At 42.4% G+C, this 24167-nt stretch overlaps 2 protein-coding genes across 3 annotated transcripts; one reads left to right on the forward strand and one right to left on the reverse strand.

Moving 5' to 3' along the window:
• The first annotated feature begins 1161 nt into the window (after window positions 1-1161).
• foxh1 (forkhead box H1) lies at window positions 1162-8078 on the forward strand. Its single transcript, XM_084939141.1, has 4 exons — window positions 1162-1342; window positions 2945-3497; window positions 4121-4225; window positions 4438-8078. The coding sequence occupies exons 2-4, from the start codon at window positions 3045-3047 to the stop codon at window positions 5401-5403; spliced, it is 1524 nt and encodes a 507-aa protein (XP_084795267.1). The 5' UTR covers window positions 1162-1342; window positions 2945-3044; the 3' UTR covers window positions 5404-8078.
• A 1228-nt stretch (window positions 8079-9306) lies between these two features.
• oplah (5-oxoprolinase, ATP-hydrolysing) lies at window positions 9307-23299 on the reverse strand. 2 transcript variants are annotated; one of them, XM_084939137.1, is made up of 28 exons: window positions 23157-23299; window positions 21761-21967; window positions 21341-21532; window positions 20820-20934; window positions 19869-19992; window positions 19019-19214; window positions 18623-18788; window positions 18249-18387; window positions 17996-18063; window positions 17261-17436; window positions 17045-17170; window positions 16832-16944; window positions 16575-16745; window positions 15700-15837; window positions 15334-15472; window positions 14876-14988; window positions 14463-14614; window positions 14217-14377; window positions 14014-14115; window positions 13752-13926; window positions 13312-13496; window positions 12921-13067; window positions 12676-12810; window positions 12387-12536; window positions 12013-12170; window positions 11765-11925; window positions 11545-11642; window positions 9307-9993 (listed from the first exon to the last, which is right to left on the reverse strand). In XM_084939137.1, exons 2-28 carry the CDS (start codon window positions 21929-21931, stop codon window positions 9841-9843), a joined length of 3924 nt encoding a protein of 1307 aa, XP_084795263.1. In that variant the 5' UTR covers window positions 21932-21967; window positions 23157-23299; the 3' UTR covers window positions 9307-9840. The 2 variants fall into 2 exon arrangements, with proteins under 2 accessions (XP_084795263.1, XP_084795264.1); XM_084939138.1 differs by lacking the exon at window positions 23157-23299 and adding an exon at window positions 23041-23132.
• Window positions 23300-24167: the final 868 nt, after the last annotated feature.

The following is a 24167-nucleotide window of genomic DNA, read 5'->3' on the forward strand; positions in this document are numbered from 1 at the left end:
ACTGGACTCAATCAGCCCATGTGAAGAGCCTTGTGAAACCAGTGATGCCCATGTTTAAAATCAATTGGATTTGGCTTACACAAATATTTATTATCCATTTCTGTGTCAGGAAAGAAAAGAAATCTTCAGCGTAAATGAAAATACTATTTTCAGGCCTTTTAGTTTTTCATTATTCTGGTTTTGAATGCTTCGGAAAAGTCAGATTTCATGTGGCATGACAGATAAACTGCCTGATACCACCCTACAGACAAAAGGTCAGAAACACCTGATGAAGGTTTTTCTAAATGCTAGTACTAACCAATGGTATGCTTTTTTATTGCTTAAGTTAGCAAAAGTCACTCTTGTCTTAATTGACACATCTCAGATCAAACTTTTCCTTACTTTCTCTGTGACAAAGAGCATGCCTTTCTTCCTCCTCTATCCCGGTATCGGGATTGATGACAGCTTAGGAAGGATTTGTCAGCCCATGTGAAGAGCCCTGTCCCCGATGCTGACCTATTCACGTAGGACCCCATTCTCTTTATGTGTGGCTCTCTAATCCAGACCAAACCTATTAACTGGCATTCCAGCAAACAGGAAGGGATGAATTGACAGTTTGTATTCAAATCAGTGCGTCTGGCACTGAGCCCTTCACTGGAGAATGCTATGCAAATGCAGGTGGAAACATGGTGCGTGGTGGTTTAGGAGATTCCCCATATATACCAGTGATTCCCACCCTTTTTTGTGTCAGGTTTCAGCATGTGTTCGGTACTGTTTTTCCAGTACCTCTTAAAAGTAATACTGTATTTAGTTAACTCTTTTACTTTCGTTATTATTATTATTATCTGTTACTTTGTAGCATTACAATTAATCTGCCATTCCCTGATTGAAAATGTATCCATTACTTTCAGCTGTTTCTTAACTTTCAGACATATACCATGTATTCATTTTCTTTATGTATAACCTACAGAGGTTTTCCATTTTTAATCTGATTTTTTGTTTGACTCTTAGGCTGTGAATCATTCTTATACCTGTTTAGTTGCCTCCGAATCTCTCAAATAGAAAGAGATGTGAGGAATTTAACCCCGTTAAATTCTACATATTTATGAATCTTATTTAATTATGCTTAATTTTAATTCTTCCATGAAGTTAGTACTTCTGTGGTTTTTGAGTGAAACCGCTAGGTGGGGATAAACCTCCAGGGAAGGTCACCGACAGTGTAAGAAAAATACTGACCCAAATTGAAGCAGGTGTGCGACGGAGATTTGATGTTCACCGTGTTTAGGAGTGCCATCTGACCTAGAAAAACAAATAAACAAACTCATTCAAATATTTTTGCCTGCAGAAATTACACATTTGTGCGGTAAGTTTGTCACACGGGCGAATTATTTATTTGAAACAAAGCAAAAACGAGCAGAGCGTCCTTTTTTATTCTAATTTTTACAGCAACCTGATTAAAAGAGCGTCATCAGCTTTGTTGCCTGGACATTTAAGGTTAACTTGTGGAGTGGTGTGATGTGAGTGGGGGTCAATGTGAAAACGCCCAGTAGCGCCCATTAAAAGTGAATGGATTTTAATTGCAGGAAAACTGAGTTGTTTCCAGCTCTGCTGCTTCTGTAACTTTCAGGTGACACAACTGTTGGATCAAATCATCTTTAATCTGCGCATTAGTGCGAAACTCTTTACAATCCCGTGCCAAAGTTCACGCTTTGTCACATGATGGATCCTAAAGTTGATTCTTTGGTTGACTTGTTGATATTTTTTTTCTGCTTGAGGGAGATGTTGAGGCATTTTCCAGCAGCTGGGGGTGTACGTGATTGCCCCTGTTTAAGGTGTGAATGTTCGACCCAACTACAACACTTAGCAGCTTGTAAGCGCCAGAAACCCCACAAATGGTGTTGAAACCCCCCCGCTCCCCGTATTTCCTCACATGCTAAGCAGCTTCTCTTTTTCTTGGGATGGAAAAGTCTCCAGCTTCCCGATGGGGGTTCTTCTAATCCAACTTGTTTTCACTGTCTTGCTGGGAAGCAAGAGTTTCAACATTAGCACTACGTTAAATTGAACAAAAGAGGCGCATACCCGAAAATAGTCTTTTCAGCGCTGAATGGCATGCTCAACACTCCAGAGGGAGACCCCACTGTGTCAAAACACCCCCGTCGACTGCAGCGCGTTATCAAACAACACAAAACAATGATGACTTCAAATATTCTGCACCTACTAATCAGCTGATCAGCGTAGTTTATGCTTTTTTTCTTTTTCTTTTTAGGAATAGCTTTCATGGGAATAGTTTCTCCTCTGGAATTAAGAGCCAAATCAAATACACAATTTGGCTAATTTGATTTTAGTTTCTCACAATTAAAAAACATTCTAAAAGAATTCAGTAGGCAGTGAAGGCTGAATTGCTTATTTAATAATTAATAAATAAATGAAGTACTGAAAGGGGCATCTTCAGTGTTTGTATATTAGCCCTCTCTTGTGTATATTGCTCATCTATAATTGTTGATTGCATCCGAGGTTAAATCGAAAATATTTGTACCCACCCTACCCCCACAAGTTTTACCTTTTACATCTAAGCCCAAGTAAAAGCTTTAGTGATATTAAAATTAAATAGACAAATAATTTAAAAAGTGTACGATAAGACTAAAATGTGTAATTGTGTAGAGCCAGACTTGTATTAATGTAGATGTGTTCCCCAAACACTTAAAGTCTCCATCCACGAATCTTGTAAACAGAGATTTTAAAGTAGTTGTGGAATCCCTACGTTGCATGTCGGCGTGTTGATAAGGTATCGTATGGGTGGTTTACAGTTTTGCCCTCTTTCTCTCCCCTCTTCGCACACAGACCCAGCCCAGCCCCCAGGGCCGATCAGTCATTCTGCTTTCAGATAACGCATCTCTCTCTCCCCCCCCCCCCGATTACGCAGCGGGATTTACATGAAACTGTTAATTGTTTGCTCTTCAAATAGAGTCAGCCTGGAGCCAGCAGTCTGCCAGAAGTTAAGGACCGACTCTTTGACCTCCTCCCCCTCTACGTGCAGAGCGATATTCCTCCCCTGACTGATCAGCATGACAAAGCATTGGCCGGGGCAGAGTCTCTTGGCACCGATCGCTTCATCCCACCTAGGAGAACTTCTCGACCATCAACTTGACTTCCACAGAAATGAGCAGCAGAGTTTTTCTCCCAGCGGCGTAGCGCCGTGGAGCTCACCAGCCCAATACTGGCCTTACCTCACGGATCCGATGCCTCCCCAGCAGCTGCCGCGCTCGGAGGAACCAACCGGCGCCACGGGATTCATGGATAAAGAGGAAGCGCCTGGATCTTTAAACCCGAATGATCAAGATGGACAGTTTAAGCAGGATGAAACGCAGGACATGTGGAAAAGTGAACGGAAGAAAAGAAATGCCGGCAATGGGAAGAAAAAGAACTACCAGAGGTACCCAAAACCTCCGTATTCCTATCTTGCAATGATCGCCATGGTCATCCAGAGGTCTCCAGAGAAGAAGCTGACGTTAGCAGAGGTAATGATAAAACTAATGCTTTTATGTGTTAACTGTGTAAATGCTGCCGGAGTTTGGCATTTGTGTGTAGACGACGCGCGCGGTGTTTTACGCACGGTGCCGCTTATGATCGTCACTTATTTCATCAGCAGAAGCAAATCCATCACTGCGTCGTGTATTTAGAGTAGACTCCATTAGAGTTTTATGCGAAATTTCTACAATCTGTCTGAGAAGATCGTTTACAGTTCCTAAAGTGACACTAAACAGCCACATCGTCGTGACACTTGAGTGACTTCTACCCGTTCCCTTCTTGGTTTGCTGAGATAAGGCTGGACTGCAGTGGAACCAGACGCAGATCTGTATCAGAAACCGTGATAAGATATACAGTACATTCCAATATTAGGCTTCAAATGGGGGCTCCATTCGCTTTTTGTACCAGATGGAAAACGTATTTTCAAATTGTTTCAATTTTAAGTTCAATGAGTATAAAAATCCAAATCCTTCGTTGAAATTTGTAGTTTCACCGAGCTGTTTCTACGCAAGCATGGATTGCAGTTAATATAGTGACCATATAACGAAAATCTGTGATGCTGGTGTGTGTGTGTTGGTTCAGACTTTAATGCTGATATTTGTTTAAATTTTAGATCCTCAAGGAGATCAGTACCCTCTTTCCATTTTTCAAAGGAAACTACAAAGGCTGGCGAGATTCTGTGCGACACAACCTTTCCTCATATGACTGCTTTGTTAAGGTTTGTATGGTAAAATGTTATGTAATGATCATTAAACAGAGAAAAAAAAACTAAAACTAAAAAAAAACCTACTCCCGTAGGAATACACCACCTAGAACCCACTTTAAATCACTTGTGTTGTGATAATTATTAATGAAACTAGGCCAATCCTGTCAGACTAGGTTGTCCAGGCAAGCACTAATATTACTGTCCATCCTTCCTCCACCTTGTAGGTATTAAAAGACCCAGGTAAGCCACAGGGCAAAGGGAATTTCTGGGCAGTGGAGCTGAGCCGCATTCCTCTGGAGCTTCTCAAGAGGCAGAACACGGCCGTGTCCCGCCAGGATGAAACGATCTTTGCTCAGGATCTGGCTCCTTACATCATGCAGGGACACAAGCCTGAGTCTGAGGCGCCCCCTGAACCTGTGACCTCGCTCCCTCCCACATCTTCTGGAAACTCTTTCCCACCGCAGGATGACTTGTACAGACCTAAGCTGGATTCGTCCTTCGCAATCGACTCCCTGCTACACAGCCTGAGGCCAATCAGTGCCTCTGGGAATTTAGATATGGCTTCAGGGGGCTGCTGGGGTGAGGTGACTCGGGCTCGGCCTTCACCGGCTCCGCAACATCGTTACACCTCCTCTGCTCGGAGTGCCTCTGCCAGCTCTGCAAGCCCAGCCTCCACGTCCTCCTCTTCCTCGTCTTCATCTGATGAAGAGTGGAAAGGAGTAACTGGGAAGCGTGTTCCTCCTGATGTGGAAGCAGGGGCAGATATTTGCAGGCCACCACTGCAGAAATCAGCCAGACGGGAAACTGTACCACCTCCATGGGAGCTGCCTACCTCCTACGCTAAATATGCACCCCCTAATGTCGTTGCCCCACCTAGCATGCGTTTCAACGGGGGTCCTCTGATGCCCCTGCACAGCGGGCTACCCATCTACGGCTATGGTAGCTCTCCCATGACACCAAGTCACTTCTTGGGCCATACATACTGGCCCATCCTCCCCACTAGACAAGTTTCAGTGAGAGCCCCTCCTTTACTCATGGACCTGGACAACATGTTGCAATCTGTGCCTCCAAATAAGAGTGTGTTTGATGTGCTGGTACCAGCCAGTCAAAACTCTCACCCACACCATCAGCAGCCCGGTCAGTACTCTTTGCAGAATGGGGCTCCTCTCAACCGGTACCATCAATACTGAGTATTACTGTCACCCAAACAGGATACCAAACCACAATGACAAACAACTGGATGCACACCAAGATCCATAAAGGAACTATATTTTGTCTGCCACTTCCACAAACTCAAGAAGTGCTACATTAAATGTAAAAAACAAAACTCGCTGAGCTGTAGACAATGTTATCGATTGACTCAGTTTTATCAGGAGGAGATGAAAGTGTTTTTATGTTGCAATTAAAAAAAGAAAAAAAAAGAAACAGTGTATGGAGTATTACATGGCTTCACTGAAAGAAAACCTTTTATAATAACTGTACAACAAAACGAGTATCTACCTCAGTCTTTCAGTGAAACTGTGTAAAGTCATTGCACTGCACCTATAGTTTGCACTGTTTCTTTATTTGCATAAACAAGCTTCTTTTTTTTAACCTTTATTATCATTTTTTGAATGTTTTCTACCTATTGTGACTACTGAATGTATACAAAGCCACAAAGAAGTGGACTATGAGGCCTATGCAGTAAATATGAGCTAAAGACTGACACTGTAGAGTTAGTAAATGAAGACATTGCATCTTTGTCTTTATGGTGCGACGGTCCACAGATCAGTGCCTACATCTAAATTATTATGATAGATACCAATAGATACCATTTGTTTATGTACGTCTGTGTTGGTTCTATTGATGGTGGCATTGGCCTTGTTTACTCTTTTTTTCTGTCATTGTGTGTGAGGGGAAAGGAAATCTGTACTGGGAAGAAAACAAAAGATTTCTGGAGACAGTGTAATTTTTTATAATATCTTTGTTTTAGTCTGAAGTCAGTTCAAGTGATATAATCTGAGAATCTGACAGCTTGTCATGACACTGGAGACTATTTTTCACATCCTGACAGCCAAAACGTACCTCAAACTGAATCATTTCCTGCAGAATTTGCACTGCTGGTTATTTTGCACTATTTTAATGCCATTACAATCATCTTTTATAGGAAGCTGCTTTTAAAAGTCTCCTTACCTTGACAGATGAATGTTTTGTTAGTTTTCTGACATTTTACTGTGATTTTTCTTACAATTCTTTTTTTTACAGTACTGAGTAGAAGGTCAGCTCAAAAGTTTTGGGTATCCAAAGAATGTTCTGGAGTTTAACAGGGTATGTAAATAAAATGTTTATATTAACAGTGCTGTTCGGTGTTTTGTGAGGCTGTATAACAATTACGCTGTTAAGTGCAAAATCCTGCTAACTTTACATGAATATGCCGTATTGTGGTTGCACTATTTATGTTTATTTACACTCTGCAGCCACTTTATTAGGTACACCTTATTAGCAGTGGGTGGGACCCCACGTTGTGTTTTGAATTGCCTTCAATTCAATAAGGAACTGGAAACATTTCTCCAGAGATTTTTACCCATATTGACATGAAGCTAATCACACAGTTGTAGATTTGTCAGCTGCACATCCATGAAGCAAATCTCCTATTCCACTACATCCCAAATATGCTCTGTTTGACTGAGATCTAGTTACTGTCCAGGTCATCTGAGGACATTGGGTAGGCTGTGGCATTTAAACAATTCTCAGTTCATATCTGGGCGACTAAAAGAAATATCATCCACATTATTAGATGACCAGCACCAGCCTGAACTGTTGATACAAGACAGGATGGATCCATGCTTTAAAGTTTTGTTTTATTTTAATCCAAGATGCCAACTCTGATATCCAAATGTTGCAGCAGAAATCAAGCCTCATCAAATCAAACATTCTTACAATCTTCTCTTGTACAATTTTGGTGACCCTTTGCAAATTGTATCCTCAATTTCCCGTTCTTACCTGACAGGAGTGGCACCTGGTGTGGTACTCCTCTGCCGTTTCTCATCTGCTTTAAGGATCAGCAGTTTTTGTACCCAGAGATGCTCTTCTGCATACCCTGGATGTAATGAGTAGTTATTCAGTAACTGTTTTTTTTCCCCCTTTCCTGCCACTGACTTGATATTTCCCCCGTTTTTGGACTACTGTGTAAACCCCAGAGATGGTTGTGTGGGAAAATCCCAGTGGATCGGCAGTTTCTAAAATACTCAGACAAGCCAGTCTGGGACCAACCGTGGAGTGATCAAAGTCAGTTAAATTAGTCAATTAATTAAGTCTAATCTTTCTAACTTCTGCAGGTCATCTTGACCATGTCTATATAAATAAATGAACTGAGTTGCTGCTGTGTGATTAGCAGATTTGTATTAATGAAAAGTTGAATAGGTGTACCTAATGAAGTGGCTGGTAAGCATGTTTTCTTTATATGCAGGATCACCGGTTTTAGATGATGGTTTCTGTTACTTTAAAAAAAAAAAATTCTGAACTTTTGTATTTTGAGAATCAAAATTTCAAATTATAAAGCTTAGGCTAGTCACGTGAAAATAACAAGCTATTTTTTTCATGATTATTTTGTGAATAAATCTTCTGATGCCCTTTAAATATAAAGCAGCGGTGTAAAAATGAATAGACTGGTCCGCTACAAGCCAGCCTATTTAACCTCAGGTATTTTGTGTCACCTCAAAATAAAAAGAACAGCAGAATGTCTTCTGAGTGTTACATCATCACAAATTACACTGAATTTACATATGCGAATACCATATGACTGATGGATGAGGCTCGTTTGAATGTATTATTATGTAAGTGAAGGTTGTAAAAATGACATTATTGAAATATTTAAATAAATTAACTTGGAATTCCTACTTGAAATTGCATGGGAGTAAAAGAAAAGAAAAAACACTTAAGTACTTCACGCTCAGCCTCGTGATTTAAAATCTTTTTATATTGTTTTTGTTATTTTTGTGCTATAAGCTGTCCTTGAGTGTTTTGAAACTGCCAAGAAATTAATTTGTCATTATTATTACTTTATTTACTATATGAGAAACAAATGTATCAATTGAAAAACTAAATGGCAATGCACTTAAATATTTGCAATGAATCAGCTTTTGGGGATTTGCAATGAAATATTTTTTTCTTGCATGTGTCTTTGAGCTTCTCCAATCTCTCTTTTTTATGCAAACAGGTTTCTTGTGGGTATTTTTGGTAACAGACTTTTTTTTTAAGCTGTTCTAGTGACGCCAACACATCTGACTGCTTTGACTGGTGTGACGGAGTGTGAGTGTAACATTTGTGTGTCTTTAAATACTCCTTTTCCCCCCCTTTTCTTTGTATTTTGTGAATCTAGTTTTTCTCATTTCTTTTTATCGTTAGTACTTTCCTAAAGTTAATACTGATAATAAGCCAGTGGATAAGGTGAAAAGACAGAGTGGGCCAAGCAGCAGCAGAGAGGCATTTTGAAACCTCACAAACAATAGATTGTTTTATCACAGGAATTGTAATCCAGAAACAAGGAAGCTTTCTTTGATCCACAGTCCACGGCCTCCATAATGGGAGTTTCTAGCACAGCTATATCCACACACACACACACACACACCCAGCTGATTTGCATCAATCGTCCAGCAGCCGTCAGCCTCCTGCTGCCTCCCCTGCAGTGACCACTATCTCTTTATCTGCTGCATACGCATGCCTGCACTCCCTCACTATCCTTCCTGCTCTGCTCCACGATCATTCCTGACCCAGAGATGGGAGGAGGGGACAACACTTTAAACAGGGACATGCCCCCACCCCGCACCAACACATTCAACAATCCTGGGACTTTTCTTCTGGCATGTCAGAAGTCATCCTTATCAAACTATTTTCATTAACTATCCATGATCCAGGTCAAATAATTTGAGCCTGCACGTGCCTGGATCACAATTGAGTTTAGCTTCACTGCATTCGAAGCTTAAACTGTCCTCATGAGTGTAGTTTGTGCAACACAATGTTGTGTCATTTGAAATTTTGAGTAAATCTGTGTGTGTGTGACTGCTATGGTGCAAAGAAAATCTTTTTAGTAGAAATTTATTAGAGTTTAGTAGTAGAGTTTAGTAGAGTTTATTTGTCTGATTTGTTAGGACAAGAAAAACATCTTGAAATCGATATTAGACAAAAAAAAGACTCTTTGAGGTCCAAATTAATGCTTTTTGAAAAAGCATCAAATGGAACTAAACATTAAAACTACTGAGTAGATTCAGTATAAGAACAGAGTGATGGATATGCAACATATAACAACTGTATGTCCGTTACAAAGGTCCTTTGATGCCATATTTAGTCTGGTGAGGACAGACCCAGCCTGAGTTATTAGTATTTAGCCAACTTCCCTGCAAATGTAAGCACAATCTGTCTGCGTAACACGCCACATTTTTCTGTGCTGCATCTTTTAAACACGGACACTGCAAAAAAAAAAGAGAAAAAAAAAACCCAACATTTTTTAATGGTGCTCAAGTAAAAATCTGAAATTCTGCCAGCCTGCATGTAGGCTTGAAATCCTTTTTACTCAGTATGTGTCTCGCAAATTTTTTGCAGTACAATGACAAAACTGTCTTAACTCTTCCTCCTTTTCTCACTTCTTTTCACACTCCCTCTTGTGCCATTCTGTATTCAAAGATGCTACCCCTCTCGGAGAATGTCTCATTCAAGCGCCTTCGCTTGGTCTGAGGCCTATTGTTTGCTTCCTCTTCTTTTCCATATCCACCTCCTCCAGGGGTGTAGAGGCAGAACATGTCCTGTTTGGGGACACACACAAACACAAAAGCTGTGATCAAGCAACAGAAGTACCACAAAACGAAGCTCCTCTAGGTGTTACTTAAGGCTTGGTTTCCATGTTTATACCCAACCCAAGCAATGATTTTGGTCTTCATGGCCAGTGTGCCATTTCATGTTAAAGTACTGGCAAAGTAATGCATTATTAGGGGTGTAACAGGTGGGCGCAGTTATTTTGTTCTTCAGCCTACAGTTGGAAACAAAGGCTTTCTAAGATAGGGGTGTCAAACGTAAGGCCCGCGGGCCAGAATATGCCTTACAAAGACTCTAATCCAGCCCACTGGACTGCTTTGGAAAAAATGCGGAGGGCATAAATTCTGGAGTTTAAACTGTATGTTTAAGTCATGAAACGACATACTGTTGTAACTGCAGTTGTTTTTCTTATGTTAAGATATCTCCAGGATTCAATGTGCAGTTGCTTCTGTGCAGTGACAAATAGGGAATGTTCACTGGTCTGGACCACTTAACACTAAAGTGGGCTGTACGTGACCCATGATGTAATATAGGTTTGACATCTCTGCTCTGACTGGACAGATGTTCAGTTTCTCTGGTGCATACAATTTGTTTATCAGCACATTTTTGATTCACCAAAGTTAGCTTGTTATTTAATATCAAAGTGAATTATAATTTAAGATAGCTGTGCAGTTCTGGCTTTAAATGCATCACTAATCTGCCTGCACTGCTTTCTCACGTTGTCATTTCTTTCCAGCCTTTTGTGAACTGAGTAGCTTCTTCTGTCATTCTGCCTTTCAGGCTCTCATTCATGCGACCCACTTCCTCCCCATCTCCATCCGAGCCCTCCACCTGCTTCATTTCCACTTCCAAGAGGAAACTAGACTCTGGGTGTTCCTGTCCTACTTCCTTTAACTTGGAAGTGGCCAACCCTGCTAAACACAAGGCTTAAAAACCACCAAAACAATTGATGTTGCCTCCATGATAATAATCGATGGTTTTTCAACCACAATAAAGCCATGTCCTTAAGTTTAACCCGTTTCAGGTCTGCCACTTTTATCTAAATTGAACCTTTTTTTGTAAACAAACTGATCATGCTGTGGCCGACCATAAGCTGCATGGTTGGAGTGTAGTGGCCTAGATTTGAGTATCACCCTTTGCTCAGTGTCTTCCCCCTTCTTTCTCTCCTCTTTCTTGTCTGTCAATCTTCCTTGCTTCAGTATCTAATGAAGGCAAAATGACCCCAAAATAATCTAAAAACTAATAAAAATAAAAATTGTATCAAGAGACAAATGTATTTTTCATGAGTTTACAGTAAACAAGAAGTAGGCTCATTTTCCTATAGAAATCAATAATTCAAGACACCTCAGATATAGATTTAGATTGCTTTTTGCAACCAGAGCCCACTGATGGCCGCTGGCTTCAACTTTCTGTTGTTTTCAGACTTGGATGCTACGGTCATCTTGTATATAGTTATTCTGGGCTGGCATGTTTTCTGTGTAGTGTCATTATAAGTACACTAAAGCACGACGGTGCTTCACACGTGCACAGCACAGCCTTACCCCGGGGTCAAGGCTGACACTGGTCTTGGCTCCCAGGTTGAGGACTCTGCCTTCAGCTCTGTGGAGGAGGTTCAGCCCTGCTACACCATCATCTCCCCCTGACCACCAACAAAAGATTACATTTTTTAAGATTAAGTAAGGAAAATGTGAGCATTTAGACTTTTTTTTTAATTGTTGAGGACATTGGTACTGTCATCAGGCTTTGATATTGAGAATTTACCTCGGAGGCCATAGGGGCGAGTGGATCGCCTCTCTGTCAGTACCGACAGAACAACCTTGTTCCTGAACAGAAGTTTACGAATCACACCGTCTCCACCGCAGTATTTCCCTGCACCCCCTGAGCCGGGCCGTAGAGAGAACTGCTCTAAAACCACTGGATACCTGAACACCAGAAGGACACAGACGGCATTCAGGTGAATAACAGAAATGATATCATTACACGACACAAATCGTCAACTTATATTCCACCTCTTCTCCAGAATCTCTGGGTCAGTGATGCGGGTGTTTGTCATGTGAGTATGAACTCCACTCCGCCCGTTCCAGCCCGGCCCTGCCCCAGCTCCTCCAGCAACAGTCTCATAATAACCAATTTTCTCACTTCCAAATGAAATGTTGTTCATACAGCCCTAATGGAAGGAGCGAAATAAACAAAACACCATTAACTAGTCAGTTGAATGCCAATGCATTGTGTTTCACACCATGTCAACAAGCTGTTTACTCTACAGGTGGAAAACACACAACAGTAGAAAAGCGGTATATAGCTATCAAATGTATGCTTCATCAGTCAAACTTCACAGTAGGAACTTTGCATTTTTGCAAACATATTTTGGAATATCATTTACCTGTGAGGCTGCGCACACCTCAAACGCCTTAAAAATCACATCAACCACTCTCTGGGATGTGAGCACGTTTCCTCCAACCACAGCTGCATTCTGGGAAGGCTGGAGGATAGACCCAGGAGGGATGATGACATTGATGGGTGCGAGGCAACCCTAAACATGGGAAAAGAAAGGTGGTCAAAAAAGCAGCCCGAATGAATCACGATAGCCCCTCGCCCCCGAAAATTACAACCAACATTCAAACCATGAGTTATTCAAAGTGAGTCAGGAGCTCCTAGAACTGGATTTTCACCTGATTGAGGGGGATGTCCTGTCCAACCATGCAGCGCAGGCAGTAGATAAGAGCAGACAGGGTGATGGCCCGTGGAGCGTTGCAGTTCCCCCACACCTCTGTTCCTGTCCCTGTGAAGTCAAACACCGCACTGCCCTGTAAAGAAGGAGGTTGACACATTTAACCAATCATAGTTCTTCTTGAAGAGCGGTTTCTATCCCAGCTTTGCAAACTAATAAATATGCTGTGTTACGATTCCTCCTCACCTCTTCTTCATTAATCTGAACACGCAGTCTGATTGGTGTTCCGTCATCCATGAAATCCTCTGACTCCACCTCCAAGGAGCCCGTCTCCTGCCGCCGCCGCCGTGCGAAGTCTCTCAGCATGTCCCTCACCGCCAGTTCTGCGTTGCTCTAAAATGCACAGAGGCTTTACAACACCCTCATAGCCCATACTTTTCAGAAATAAGAATACTTGCGGCCACCAGTGGTACCCCTCATCGCCTTGTTCTCAAGTTATTGCATTCACAAGATTTTCAGAAATCTTGACCTCTGTGCTTCAGGTCAAGGTCACTGAGATTTGAAATCATCAACCTTTTGAGGGGCAAAAAAAATCAAATTTTTCTTTTTTAAATTTTTGCTTGTAGCAACAGTTTACCTGGATGTATCCCATGTAGGCCTGAACCACAGCAAGTCCATAACTGTCAATCAGCTCTCCCACCAGCTGGCTCCCTCTCTGATTGGCCGCCACCTGAGCCCGCAGGTCTGACAGGTTGTCATGGAGATTTCGAGTCCCAGAGCAGCCTGGGTAGTGGGCTGGAGCTATCAGAGCTTCAGTTACAGCTGATACAGAGAGATGGGAGAGGAAGTAAGGGGTATAGAAAACAAAATGAATGCTAAAAAAATAAAATAAAATTGTCAACAGAGCAATAAAAAAACAACAACTATTATTTACTAGTAATTTTAAAAACAAAGAGTCCTTTAAGTGCCAAAGAATGACTCTTTATCTTAAGTTAAGTGTCATCTCTTGATTTTCTATGCTCTCTCCTTTCAGTAGTGTATCACATTCAGGTCCTGACTCGTCTCCTCCTCACTTACCTTCTTCCTGGAAGACCCCACCAGTGACAAGCTTAAAGGAAGTGAAGACAGCGCCCTCCTGCTGAAGGGAAGTGGAATGGGGTGGCATGGAGCCTGGAGTGATGCCACCTATGTCGGCGTGGTGCCCCCTGCTGGCCACAAAGAACACAGGGCCGCTCACTCCTTTTCTAAACACCTGAACAAGAAAGAAAAAAGGCACTGAGGAAAGAATAGAAGAAGAATTTGAGGGAAGAAATAGTGTTGAAAAGCTTGGTGGACTGACCGGTGTGATCACTGTGAGGTCTGGGAGATGGCTGCCCCCAGCAGATGGGTGGTTACTCAAAATCACATCCCCTTCTTTGAGCTTATTCCCAAGTGATCTGAGCTGCTCACAGAAGAAAAAGAACAACATCCTTTTGTCATTCAACGTGTATGGCCACACTAAGAAAAACTCACTCACACATGGCTGGACTGTTCGTGCCTCACCTGGTACTGGACAGTCTCCTGCATGGCTCCCAGGTGGACGGGGATGTGAGGCGCGTTGGACACCAGACCTCCATCCTGTCCAAACACAGCACAGGAGAAGTCAAGTCGCTCCTTGATGTTCGTGGAGATGGAGGTTCTTTGCAGAACTCTGCCCATCTGCTCTGTAGGGGAAGACAGAAGAGGTAAACAGGAAGTTCATACTCTTCAACAACCTCCTTCCTCATCTGATTTTGCATGCTGGCATACCCGCGATGCTCATGAAGCGATGGGAGAAGATGGAGAGCTGCACTGTGTTGAGCTCAGTGCCGAGGGCGCAGTGAGGGTCTGAGCCTACCGTCATGCAAACGTCACCACCTTCTGTCAGACGAGCCTCACAACAGGGCTCCACCAGGATGGTGCTGATGGAGGAAATGGGAGCAAATCATGTACGAAGTACAACACATTTAAAAATCAGCACAGGAAATTAAAAGTCACATTCACAGAAGTAAAAACTGCTGAAACAAGGACCTCAACTGATAACTCAAAGGTTTAATTTGCTTAATTTAAATAGATTTTAATGTCCCGAGTTAAGAAAATGCAAAAAGGAGAGCATAAAGAATAAAAAAAATGATTTAAATATGTTTAATTTTGGTAGTTGTCAGCAAAAAGCAAATGCCTGCCTGTTTTTGTCAATGATGATGGCTGGTCCCTGGATGCTGTGACCACACGGCAGCTCCTCCCATAGATACACACTGGTGTCGACGTAACCGCCCTCGAAGTAGCACTTGGTTATCTACACAGAAGAGCAGAAACAGAGTGACATGAAATAAATGTGCCCACAAGTTTAGCTAAAACATCAATATTACAATGATGGAACAGAACATTTGTCTGTGAACAAATGGCATCTCCCACTTCTCCCATGCTGCTTTTTTATGTTCACCTGCTGGTAACCACCTTTGTTTTATTAAAGGCTCTTTTTTTTCAGCTTCTAAAAACTCAGACGTGGTCACAGCTTGAGCCGGTGACCATGCAGTGGCCCAAGTTTGATCGTTTTTCCTTCAGGCCTTGGTGAGACTGCCTGCGTGTGATCATGTCTGATAAGTGATATATGTGGTACCCGGTAAGTGACTCCATTTACCGTGGCTGGTTTGGCCTGTCTGTGTCCCATCTCTGCTTTGTAAACTGATGTAATACCAGACTGCCCACAACCCCTCACTCTGATGTCATCCACCATGATGGGTCTGTCTGGGATGGTGAACCCGAACTCCTTCAGATAACTGTAATAAGAAGAAGAAGGAAAAAAGAGTTAAGAGGAGGAGTAAGAAATCAAGGGTACTGTGTACAAATGTCATGTAATATTTTCTCCTAAAGATAAAAGAAGATGAACAACAACAGCCAAAAATATAAACAAAGTGTACGCAGCAGTGATTTAGCCCCCTGAAAGCGAAAACATGTAGCAGCCAGAAGCTCAGGACACGAATGGGTAATGAGAAGAGGAGCAAACCGTTTGGTGAAGGCACTGCGAAAGTCTCCGGCTCTACAGGACCGGGCGTTGCTGGGGTATCCGGCAGCGGTAACCATGAGAGCGCAGTCCGTGCCCTCGTAACGCATGTGGAGGAAAACCTCGGCGGTTATCTGACCGCTGAAGCAGACGACAAACAAGACTACTTTAGTCTAGCGGCTATGATTGTTCAACAAACATCATGACTTCTTAACATTCACGTCTTACAAAATGTAAGCAAGGCCACAAAGTCCCTTTTTCATTTTATTATTTGCTTTTAAATCTTTAAATGAGTTGGTGCCTCCTTAACATTCATCCTTTAAATTATGCATATCCGAATTGAATGGACAGAAACTTTTATAGTCACCTCTACTTGTTTCACACATATTCATACTTCACTTTATTCTGTGGATTTAAGAATTTTATATACAACCCCCAATTCCAAAAACGTTGGGACCCTGTGTAGAATAAAGCTAAAAACAGAATGCAAAGATTTGCAAATCTCATAAGCTCATATTTTATTCAAAATAGATTTATTTATTCAAATTTTTAAAGCGAGAAATTGAGAAAATGAACCATTTTTACAAAAATTCTGATTTTTATAACAGCTACACATCTCAAAAGAGGTGGGACACAGCCATGTTTACTACTGAGTAGCACCTCCTCTTCTTTTAACAATAGTGTGTAAACATCTGGGAACTGAAGAAAGCAGATACTGGACTGCAGGCACACCAGTTTAACACCCAGACTCTTCTGCTATAAAGCCATGTCGCTGTAATAGCTGCAGTATGCGGTTTAGCTTTGAAAGTTGACTAGCATGCCTGGAGTCTTACAGATGTGCTTGACCCCAGCCCATGTATTGTTTTGTGGTTTCTAACCTGGTGAAGCCTCGTGCACGGAGTGTATCGTGGCAGCGTTTGGATAGCTGCTCAACCCTTTGATCAAGCTCACTGAAGGACGCCGGCTCATACTGCAGAGAGCACGGCTCCTGCACCTCCTCCACCACATCTGCTAGAGCCAGACCGTACGCTGACAGCACGCCGCTGTACCTGCAAATCATAAACACAGGCAACTGCTCACTCCGTGGCTCTCAGCTGTCTTTCACCTCTAGTGAAACAGAATCTAGAAGCCTTACTTATGTATAAAGACAGTCTTCATCCCAAGAGAGCGGGCAATCGCACAAGCATGTTGACCGCCTGCCCCCCCGAAACACGCCAGCACATGCTGAGATGTATCGTGGCCTTTGGCCTGCGAGAGTGGAGCAGGTGGGAGATGAGTGGGAGAGAGAACAACAAGATGATTTTTTTTATGCTGAAATATAGAAAACGCAGTTTAATACCAAACATACCTGTGTGAGAGCTCTGATTGGCCGGCACATTGCCTCATTGGCGACACGAATGAATCCCATGGCAACCTCTTCCATGCTCATCTCTGATTGTCTGCTGTGTAAGTGGTTGGCCCCATTAGCATCAGCCTTCAAATGAAAGCACGAAGAGTATTTAAACCTAATATCATCATAAATATTTGAACTTACTCCACACAGTAGTCCAGTAAATATCAGTGCCTGTGATTGGTTTGAAGACAGGAAGACGTTGATCTCTTCAGTGAGTTGGCGGAAATGCTTCGTGGTCTCTTCCAGGGACAAAGGCTCATTCTCTTTGGGCCCGAAGATCTTTGGGAAGAAGGAAGGGATGAGACGACCCAGGGCTAAGTTAGCATCTGTCACAGTCAGAGGTCCACCTGGGAAAATACCACAGCACCCGACAGGGAATCAGGTCTCGGTCTGTTTTTCAATAACCCCATTGTTCTGAGTTTTGAGTCAGCTTTAGCGTTCAGTGCTTTACTTGGCACCGAGGATGGTGGTATCTGAAATGAAGCTTAAGGCTAACCAATGAATCTACAGGGAACGTCAACAAAGAAGACTCCGATTTCTTTTTGTTAACACACTTTACAGTTCTGACTGAGAACTATGAGGCGAGTTTGTGTTATATCATCTCAACTTTGGATGTGCCAATTTCCAGCCTTCTGAAGCATAAATCGGATGATTAACCTCGGGAACAGGACAGGAGAACAAGCTCCGTGCCAGTGGGTGCTGGACTCAGTATAATGATTTAAAGAATGGATGGGAAAAACGAGCTGAAACTGCACAATTAATGATTCACTAGATTAAGAAAGAAAGAAAGAAAGAAAGAAAGAAAGAAAGAAAGAAAGAAAGAAAGAAAGAAAGAAAGAAAGAAAGAAAGAAAGAAAGCGAGAGAAGCTGGCAACAGCAGAACATGAATAACGGAAAAGCTGTTACCTTTTCTGTAGCAGGCTGGTCCTGGATGTGCTCCTGCAGACTCTGGTCCAACTACAAACATCCCCGATCTGGTAGAGTTAGAAAGAAGAGAAACACAGAGAGTAGTCATTAAATAAGAAAATAAATAAAATATAAAACAATCAAAGTCAGAATGGGTAATATCACAATTATCACATTATACTGGTATTACAGAAGATTGCTTGCAAATATGGAGCTGGTCCCACCGTCCGTTACACAATTTGTGCAAACTTGCCTGAAAAACAGTCGCGATCCTCCGCCTGCAGCCACGGTGTTGATGTCCAGCTGAGGTGCTTGCAGGGTGACTCCAGCTGTGGTAGCCTCAAACACATGCTCATACTGGCCTGCATACCGACTCACATCTGTGGACGTTCCTGCAGACAACAACAAACGAGAGCGGCTCATGTAGGCACGAAAAGCTAAAGATAAAAACCAAAGTTAAAAACATCGCCCAAAAGAGAAGCTTAACTTTACTCCATAGGATCAGGAATATCAAATCCTGAATGTGGCACATGGAAGACAACAAACTGTATGAAGATCACACAAAAAGACTTCAAGACAATATCAAGAAGATGCTCAGTTGTCTCCTTTGCTCCCACATACACTCACCGCCCATGTCAAAGCCAATCACAGGCTTTTTCTCCATCTGACTGTAGGAGGTGATGGCGTATCCCACCACACCTCCCGCCGGGCCGGATAGAATAGCCCGTGAACCGCAGAACTGCTCCATGGGAGTCAAGCCTCCATCTGACTGCATGAACAAGACATCTACATCCTGAAGACACACAGACATGAGAGGTTTATGTTTCAGACTAGTTTAAAGGTGTGGTTAAGTACAAATTTATATGTGGGTTGTGTGGCTGAGAGATGCTGTTTGTCTCTGGTGGTACTTAAAGGGGTGGTGGGAGAGTGTCTAACTGAGAGGAAAAGTACTTATGCATACAAGGGAGTTCTGAAAATTGTCAAGCCCTGAAACATATCGACTGATGCGCGAGAAAAACAAACCTTCAGGCCATCCTTGAAGCCCGAGGTGAAACCTTTTAGATACTGGTGAATTTTGGGTGTGAGGTAGGCATCGGCGCAGACTGTATATCCTCGAGGCACCGCCCGCACCATCGGCATGACCTCACTAGAAAGCGACACCTGGCTGAAGCCCAAGCGACAAGCCAGAGAGCCCACTGCTTTCTCATGCTCGGACCATCTGAAGCACAGAGAGAAAGAGACGTAATCCTAGAAAGCAAGTGAAACATTAAACTCTTACGTAATTTGTTCTGCAGTATAATGTGTTTGTCTTATCACTTCAGTGTCCATTGATCACCTTCTTCTTAAAGCAAAGAACACCAAGTCTGGGCTTTCAGTGTGACATGTGACAGAAAGCATAAAATGAGAACTATTGGGTACCGAGATAAGAGATAAGGCTGCTGAGGTATGACATCGGTAGACCGAGGTCAGCTTATTTATATAATGGAAGCAAGTGAGGCATAATTTTAACTTCTGTAACAACTGTAAAGCCATTTAAATACAAGATAAAATAAAGTTAAAAAACAAGATTAAAAAAAGAGAGCGAGGAGAGAAGGAAAGAAAACAATTTCAAAGAGCAGGAGACACAATAAGTGGGAAGCTGAGGGTGGGGTTGATGCTAACTTGAACTTCTACCCATTGCACCACAACTCGTACTAGAAACATGCTGCTGGACACCGCACTCCTGACATACTTCCACAAAAACACAGAGAGACAGCATGGGAAATGTATAACTATGCAGAAGGATGATAAAGGAAGGGACGCAAGTTACTGGGAGAGGACAAGAGAGCAGATTAGGATCGTGAGTAAATATTAAAGAAGCTGTAATACTGACGTGTACGAGTGCAGAAGAAGGACAGCCAGACTGGTGATACCACGGGCCAAAACTCCTCTCAGGTCCTTTTCTACTTGCTCCAGGTCTAACTCCTTCCACACCTCAAGAGAATCCCCAGTACTGCCTGGGAAAGACACACAAAGGGATTAGTGGCTTCCATGTTTGAACCAATAGCCAACAGAACTTTTTTTCCATACTTTCCTCACTCTGAAAAAATAAATTCAAAACATAACTCTCACCTGAAATATTTTGTTATATATTTAAAATATTTACACACAATGCCAAAGAAAATCCTTGTGCTTTATCCAGGTGTTTCCACAGATTAGATGTGTTGCCATGGCCAGCTTTGCATTTTGCATTAAAAATGCAAAGCTGCATTTTGCACTTGAACCATTGTTTTGCTTGTTGGGCAAATGCGTTATTATTGTATAAATAATGGGCTATTTAGGGTTTGTTAGCTTGTTATAGCTGTCAGTTTTTCAAGGAAGTCGAGGTAGCTGAATTACTGGTTTAATTAACCTCATGATTATTCAGTCTGTTTAGATTGACAAGATTCCACAGTTGTACAGGCACCACACGACGCTTTGTGGAGTGGCACAGTCAGTGTGAAAGATGGGCGTACCCACCGTTCCACATTCTATATATATACCTGGAGGATTCTCCTTTCTGACTCCAGTAATGGCCATAATTTACAATATAGCATGAAACCAGTGAGTGAGCCCATAAAGTCATCAGTTCGCTTTTCAGATGTGGAAATTAGATCTTTGGGAGTGACAACAATGCTTTAGCTAAAGGCTCACACTGATACTGATAACCTGCTAATGTTTAAAAGGTATAATATTAGGCCAATGTGATGGACCAATTCTGGATGGACTAAAAACCTGAAGCCACATACTGCTAACACGGCAGAAGAAATTAGCAGTAAAGGGAGCGCACAACTGCGCCTCGCACCTGTGACAATCCGTTCGGGATCTTTTCTGGGCAGCTGACAACCATCTTGCCTGAGGACGACTCGCTCGTCCACCTCGATCACCTCCTCGTACAGGACGTCAGGCACCGCGACCTCCTGTTACACACGTGCAAACACAAGTGATAGCAGCTCAAAGCGCATGTACTGGGAAGCCAGAAAGTGATCAACAATAACAGTAACTACTTTTACCAGCTAAGGCTTCAGACTGTTATGGTGCAAAAGCTTATCAGGTTTAGTTGGTGTGTTCTGCTGACCTTCAGGGTTAAAGAAAAAAAAATCTATGTACAGCACAGTAAGCCACAGTTTACTGATCTGTAACCTGAGCTTTACAGATAAGCGACCACTTAATGTGTTAACTCTACAGCTGGCTCAGGGCAAACTCCAGTACTTGCCACAAGCCTCGGCACAACGAGATAATAACTAAACCTTGCAGAGACACAAGCCGTGCCTCACACTACTAATGAGCACCGCATGCAGTACAATCACAGGCTGAAAAACAGACCAAGTCAAACAGCTTTGGCCTGGCCTGAGTGCCAATGTGCAGCAGGTCCTTGAATCCCTTTGTGACCAGGAGCGCCGTCCTTTCTCCCTCCCTCTCCAGCAGCGCGTTGGTTGCTACCGTAGTGCCCATTCTGATCCAGCCAATCAGAGAAGTGTCTACAGGCTGATCGCGGGGATACGCCTTGCCTGTTTCCTGTCAAGAAATGCAAACATCAGCATCATATACAGCTATCCCTATAGATAATGTATGGATATGAATGTAGTGTTGCTCAGTATTACATAATGTTTCCACATTGAGCCGGCTATTCTGCTTTTTTTGATACATGCTTATTAATAATCTATAAAAACAGTGAAATGACAGCCATTATGACAGAAATTAACCTGATATTTCCTTAGCTGAAGGTGGACAGCGCAACATTACCTCCTCTAAGATTCTGCGGATCCCCTCAGTGGGAGCATCTTTGTAGTTCTGGGGGTCCCGGGACAGCAGCTTCAGGACTCTCTCACAACCATCGGGCAGCCGGGTGAACACATCGGTGAAGGTGCCACCCCGGTCGATGGCAAAGTCAAATTTCCCCTTAGTCTCAGCCATAGTGAAGAAAGTAAAGTGTCGCTCCCAAGTCTATAACTAAGAAAAAAAAACAGGAGAACGTGGAAGTTAAAATTATTCATTCAACACTGTGCTGATACAGAAGCAACTAAGGAACCTTTAATTTGAAGGAGAAGGAACATTTCTCATTTAAAAAACACCACCTTCTTATTTTTAAGCCAGCAGCCAGCCACCATGCTCACTCCTAAACTCATTTTCCTCTCTCTGCTAGACCTCCAGGTTTTTCTTTGTTTATATGACTCCAGACTGCAGAGACAACACATGCATTCCTCTCTCATAGTGCACCGCTAATGCATCTGCAAAGTTCATGCATGGCTACCAAAGTTACTATAGTTTCGCATTTTCTAATTAGTGTTAAATATTTATCTCATTTTTGACTTTTTGCTTTTAAAACAGTTTAGTTTCCAGAGTGGATTTCCATGTTTCGGTTTAGTTTTTATTAATTCCATCTTAGTTTTACTCTTTTTAATTATTATTGTATGTCTGAGTAAAGACTTATGAAAATCAGTACAGGTATTACAACAAACACAAACGTCTTCTTTTTTTAAGGCAGCTGTCTTATAGACACCCAGTCTCTAGAAATATGTCCATCAATGCCACATCAGCAAAGCTGTAACAAAACTTTGACCAAACTAACTAAAACTATGCATATTATCTCTCTATTTTTCTAAATTGTAGTTTTCTTAGTTGTAAAAATTCACAAAATAATTTCAGTTAACTGTAACTTTTTTAAAGTCTACGATTAATAACTACGCTAACCTTGATATCCACTTGAACTTTGTCCACACTACTGTGCAAGGTGACGCTTTATGCGCGGTAAAGCCCCAGAAATGTAAGTTTAAACAAATGTGGTGATCATTTATACAAATCTAGACTCCACTAGGTCTTTATAGAAAAAAAGGAAGAGGTGATCTGATGCTATTACTTCAAAATGAAGCGAACAGACGTGATCAAACTGCACTAAGTAGGACAGTAGCATGCATATTCCAGAGGAAGCATGCAGGAATATCACAGACAGGTCAGCCAGCATTAAGAGACAGAAATCCTTACAAACTCTGCCCGAATCCTTCAAGAGTGAAGTTTTTCTGCACCTGAGATATATGCACATCTTAAACCGATGCGAACTGAGCTCCTTTGCATGCAGCTCACAGCGTGAAGCATGCCGGACACGAAGCAAAGCAGCTAGTAACAGCACCGACATACTCACCTGTCCGCCGGGCACTGCTGCTGCACTGCTAGTCTGCTAATCTCTGATAATCCGACGTCGGTCAAATCCTCCTCCCATAACCCTGCTCTGCCTCCTTTTCCAAGAGGAACAACGTCGAAGTAGCTCCTCGGTGCCGCTGTCCGGTCTTAACTCCGCCTCCCCCAACTCTTGCAGGGAGCTCAAGGTCTATAATTTGAGCATATCGAGTTACTGGGTGAAAGTGCTCGCAAAGAAGAAGGGGCTGTGGAAAGTGGGACTGACTTTGCGCTTAAACGAACATCATGTGCACTCGAAAATAAGTGCTTGTTTTGTTTTTTAATGCTAAACAGCAACAACAATAAAGCACTATAAAATGTGACAACGGCGATAAAAGGCGCGCAGGAAGTCCACTGCAGGAATGGCGGACTGGAGCAATAACCTTGAAACCGAAAGGTGATTAAAGGGTTTTTGCTGAAAACTTTACTTCATAAAAGGTATGTGAAGAAGAGTTTGTTGTTCTGAAGTGTGGTCCCATCTGATTAAATACGCAAAATGGATGAATTGTAACATTAATAAAATGTTACAATCTACTAGATGTAGATGTTGTGAAGGCGGATGAGGTTAAATACCCGGGATCGAGCATCCGAGGCAACACAGTGCAGAAGACAGGTGAAGTAGAGAGTGCAGAGTGGGTGGAGCAGGTGGAAACGACTGCTATGACGTATGGTTTGGAGATGGTGGCACTGACAGAAAGACAGGAGGCGAACCAGCTTCACCTGAAGTGTCAGAGTTAAAGATTTGAAGATTGTCATTGGGAGTGAACGGGATGGGCAGTATTAGAAATTAAAATATCAGGTTGAGCAGTTTGGAAGGGTCATGATGTAGTGAAGGAGGAGATGCAGAAGGTTGATGTGATACAGGAGGATGCTAGAGTTAGGTGGAGAGATGGGGAAATAATCCCCTAAAGGGAGCAGTAGAAAGAAAGGGATAATGTTTTTGTGCATTTAAGAAGACATGCAGAAGTCACCAAGT

This window comes from Perissodus microlepis, chromosome 9 (assembly GCF_051167445.1).
Source record: "Perissodus microlepis isolate ML-2025 ecotype Zambia chromosome 9, ASM5116744v1, whole genome shotgun sequence".
NCBI classification, from domain to species: Eukaryota; Metazoa; Chordata; class Actinopteri; order Cichliformes; family Cichlidae; genus Perissodus; species Perissodus microlepis.